Source organism: Orycteropus afer, unplaced genomic scaffold (assembly GCF_000298275.1).
Source record: "Orycteropus afer afer isolate SDZICR_OR568_19922 unplaced genomic scaffold, OryAfe1.0 scaffold00003, whole genome shotgun sequence".
Taxonomy (NCBI): Eukaryota; Metazoa; Chordata; class Mammalia; order Tubulidentata; family Orycteropodidae; genus Orycteropus; species Orycteropus afer.
The window spans coordinates 33,835,043-33,839,850 of NW_006921590.1; the positions used below are offsets into that span (position 1 = coordinate 33,835,043).

Sequence of the window (4,808 nt, forward strand, 5' to 3'; positions counted from 1 at the left end):
GTTTGAACCACCAGCCTTCTGGTTAGCAGTCAAATGCCTTAGGCACTATGCCACCAAAGCTCCTTAATAAGTGTTCTTAGGAGAGGGAGCTCTGGTGGCATAGTCCCTAAAGCATTTGACTGTTAACCAGAAGGCTGGCAGTTTAAACCCATCAATCACTCCTGGGAAGGAAGGTTGGGCAATCTACTTCCGTAGAGATACCGCCTCGGAAACCCAAGGAGGAGTCTCTGTAAGTCGGATCCGACTCGATGGCAGTGTGTTTGCGTTTACAAGAGAAACACACACCCAAAGGGAAGATGGCCATGTGAAGACAAACGCAGCAATTGGAGGGATAAAACTTTAAGCCTAGGAATGCTGGAGACTGCTGGCAACAACCAGAAGCTAGGAGAGAGTCATGGAACAGAGTATTCTCTAGAGCTTTCAGAGGGAGTATGGTCCTATCAGCATTTTGATTTGGAACATGTAGCCTCCAAAACTGACAGAAGCAATTTCTGTTGTTCTCAGACACCAGACTTATGGTCATTCGCTATGGCAGCCCTACGAATCCAATATAGTCACTGCAAGAGACCCTCAGTCATCAAAAAACAAAGTGAGACCAATTTCCTGAGGCAGGAAAATGATGGTACTTATGAGAAAATTTTAGCAAGAGTTGAACCAAGAGACTATCTAATCACAGTGGTTAAACTAGTGGTGCAAACAGTTAAGCACTTAACTACTAGCCAAAACTTTGGCAGTTCAAACGCACATACCTTGAAAGACAGCTCTGGCAACCTGTTCCTGAAAGGTCACAGCCTTGATAACCCTATAGAGCAGTTCTCTACTCCACAGCATCCAAGAAGAATGGGTTAATGAGAAAATTCATTGACCCAAATAGCCAACTCCAAAGCATTTCAGTTAACTCATTTTGTATAATGGCTTTGAATGCCTGTTTTTAGTTTAAAAGTATAAAGGTAAAACTCCCATTCCTAGATTCCAAATAAAAGAATTAACATTTTATTCTATGCACACAGCCACCTTATGTCTTAGACGTCCCCAAACCAGCCCTGATTCCAATACTTTATCCCTTTGTCCTTGTAAACATTAAGAATCCCAGAAATCTGAATCAAACCACAACCCACTGCCAACACCTTAAAACTGCATAAAATACTTTATTAGCCTACCTAAGTGTCACAGTCATTATCTCAATTAGTTCCAGTTACTTTACTATCCCAGGAATCTGCAAAATCAGCCTTACTACTTTTTCCCCAGGAGCTATCATCTGAAAGAGAAAACTTAAAAGAACAAGTTACTAAAGCCAGTATTAGTATGATTTAGCATTATTGGCAAAAAATACATGTATCATTATTTCAATGTTAACAATACGGTGTTAATACTATGTTAAAGAATTGTTTCTCAGTTTGATACTTATGATTTCTAGTGAACTGTTTGAGAACCCTATACATTCTGCTTTAATTCTGACCCTTCTCTTCTCATTCAAAAATGGCCAGTTAAATTAACAGACTACCTCTAATAAAGTAATCTTCATTGCCCCAGAGGAACCTCAGATGACCTGCAAGAACCCTGGAAGTGACATTTAGAAGGAATCACTGTCTTCCTCCATGTTCTCTGGAATTCCTGAAAAGGATAAAGATTTAAGCCTCTCACAGATCTGACTTCATGATTTCAAGATGACTTCTGTACACTCACCATTGACTGACTGACTCTACCCTTCCCCAACAACTCTTAGAGTGTTAGTACATCTCTTTCCATTCAGCAATTCATCTCAAACACCTAGTGCCAAGAAATTTACACTACAGACCAAGAAAATTCATTAGTTACAAAATGGACACTTAACCATCAGTGGGAAGACAGGCACATTTAATCATGTAATCATGAAGGAAACAAATAGGATGAGCTAATAATTAAGAGGAGGTTCCAGTTTAGGGTGTTGAGGGAAGAATTCCTTGAGGAAATGATAAGACCTGAAGGTTGAGAAGGAAATAGTTATGCAAAAAGCATGAGGAAAATTGTTCTAGATGGAAAAAAATATGTGCAATGGCTCTGAGGCAGGAAACAGTGTATTGGGGAAATTTTTTTAAACAAATAAAGGAGGCCAGCATACTTGAGTTCCAGAAGGTCATTTGCCAATGAGCTGAATAAACAAATTGCTGATGGATTTGATAGGAGGTCTAAAACAAAAATAAGTCAAATATGACTCCATGGTTTGTAGCTTAAGCAACTGAATGGATAATGGTGCCATTTACTGAAATGGGTAAAATTAGTGAATAAATACATTTAGTGTTAGAGGAACCAAGAGTTCTGTTTTGGACACTTATTAAGTATGGAAAACTTGTGAATGATCCAGGAAATCAAGTAGGCATTTTGATGTAAATATAGAGCTCAGAGAGGTCTGCAGGACTTTTAAAATGTGAGAGTCATGAAGTGTCCTTGCAAGAGCAGTTTTAATGTAACAGCGGAGGCCAAAAGTAGACTGTAGTCAGTTGAAGAAGAAAGAAGAGGGATAAATAAAAATTATCTCTGAGGAGGAAAGGAGGACCAACAGAGTTGACATCAGGGATTGTGAGAGAAAACTGAAGTTGCAGACACCAAGTGATTTGCTACTGTCACTTGGCAATGCAGACACCAAGTGATTTGCTACTGTCACTTGGTAATGACTGCTAAATATAAAAACTCCAGAGATACATCCTTATATACATAACAATACAGACTTCTAGCCTGTCCAGCCCAGAGCACCTAAGAATATGTTTATGTACTAAACTGAATTAAATCCATTGCTAGAAATCACATTTCTGACATGAGGCTAGAATGGGGAAAAAGTTGTACTTACAAATTTTGTAAGTTTTTTATTCACAAATGCAAAAAAAATCAGGTCAAGGACTTTCTCTGTAACCCTGCCCCACAATATAGGGTTAGGTGTGAACATGATGCTCTAGTAAGCGCCACACTTCCCCATCATGAAAACGTTGTTGTTGTTAGGTGCTGTCAAGTTGGCTCCAACTCATAGCGACCCCTGTGTACAACAGACAGTGCACTGCCTAGGCCTGGGCCAGCCTCACAATCCTGCTATACTGGAGCCCACTGTTGCAGCCACTGTGTCAATCCATCTCGTTGAGGGTCTTCCCCATTTTTGCTGACCCTCCATTTTACCAAGCATCATACCCTTCTCCAGGGAATGGTCCCTTGTGACAACATGACCAAAGCACATGAGACAAAGTTTAGCCATTCTCACTTCCAAGGAACATTCTGGCTGCACTTCTCCCAGGACAGATTTGTTTTTCTGGGAAAAAAAATAGTAGCTAATACTTTCCAAGAGTTTGTCAGACCCTCTCACCTAATACCCACCTCAACCCTACCTCATGAGAGGTAGAAACTGTTACCTCATTAGTTAGGAAGGATTAAGTAACAGGCCGAGAGTCATATTAAATGATCAGTTTGAGATTGAACCTGACTTTGGAGTCTGACTCCAAAGCACTAAGGTTAAACACTTAACTGCTATCCAGATGGTCTCCATTAGGCAACAAACTCTGTGAGAAAGGGGCTGGTTGAATCTTTTTCATCATTATATCCTAGCTTTTGGCTCATGCTTAGAACCTAATAGCAGTTCAAGTATTTCCAGAATGAGTCCCACTTCAGATTTAACTAAAAATATGCCTATTCCCAAACCTGCATGAAGGTGTAAGACACTGACAGCTTACAGATGGCAAGTTAGGGCAGAGGGAAATTCTCTTCCATCCTTAGACAAAATAAGCAGTCACAGAGCAGACACATTGCTAGAATTAAACATTTTGTTCCAGAAAAGGAGGCTATGCCATCAACCCTGTTTCACTCTGATTGGAGCTAAGTTTCCCTCCTTATTGCCTCCTTATCCAGTATCTCCTAGTTACAAAGGCCTCAAGAAGACTGGGGAGATGAGGTGGCAGAGACAAATTAGACAATGAAAGCTTACAGATGGCAAGTTAGGGCAGAGGGAAATTCTCTTTTTTGCAAAGTGATCAAGTTGTAAATAATTTCTTACAGGATCATCATAAGGTGCACTCCCAGGCAAGTGTTTCAAATATAACACAGGTTTCCCTCCTTCCACCAGTTTAACCACTTCAATGAAAACATTCATGTGAAGCTCCTACTTTATGGACCTCAAACACTCCCTAACCTAGCACCCATCCATAATGCTCTCATTCCCACTAAGGCTCCCTAGGGAAAACTTGATACGGCACAGATTCAGCAAATTCTAACATGGACTTGGGTTTCACGGAACAGAAAGGATGTTTTCTTCTCTAGAGTGATGTCTCCTTCAGGGCTGCTCAGTTGTTTAACAACTGAGGATACTTCTGTAGGCTGGTTGTCAGTCTCTGGTTTGCCATACTGACATACCTAAACATGAAAACAAACAAAATAGTAACTACTCACTTTTGTTCTTTCAGCTCCTTTGAAGATTATGAGACAGATGAACCTGTCCCTCCCTCTGAATTTGGAAACAAAGGCAATAAAACAGTAACCTCAAACCTTTCAGAGAAATGTGGAAAGCTTCAGTCAGTGGATGAAGAGTAGCTGCCAATGTCTACTACATGAAAGGGAGACATATTTAAATGTTTTTTCTTGTGAAGAAATGCTCTAGTTTGTAAACTGCTTTCTAAAGGCTTTGATTTCTGCAAGTGTGTGTCTGCACTAGGAACCTTAACGTGCTTTTAAGCAATAGGTCTGGATACACACTCAACTTGGGAGACTCCTCCAGTTTGCATCAAACCTCTTGCAGAGCTTTTCCTCGGAAGCAAATATAATCATGTACGTCACCTTCCAAAGTCTGAGTA

The 4,808-nt window shown here is 40.3% G+C and overlaps 1 protein-coding gene across 1 annotated transcript in view; it reads left to right on the plus strand.

Moving 5' to 3' along the window:
* Nucleotides 1–4,548, plus strand: part of PPP2R3A (protein phosphatase 2 regulatory subunit B''alpha) — a 203,251-nt gene extending 198,703 nt beyond the window's left edge. Inside the window, exon 13 of the mRNA XM_007937128.2 lies at nt 4,422–4,548. Within this exon, the coding sequence (XP_007935319.1) occupies nt 4,422–4,548 (127 nt within the window). The remainder of the gene's footprint in view (nt 1–4,421) is intronic.
* The last annotated feature ends 260 nt before the right edge of the window (nt 4,549–4,808 follow it).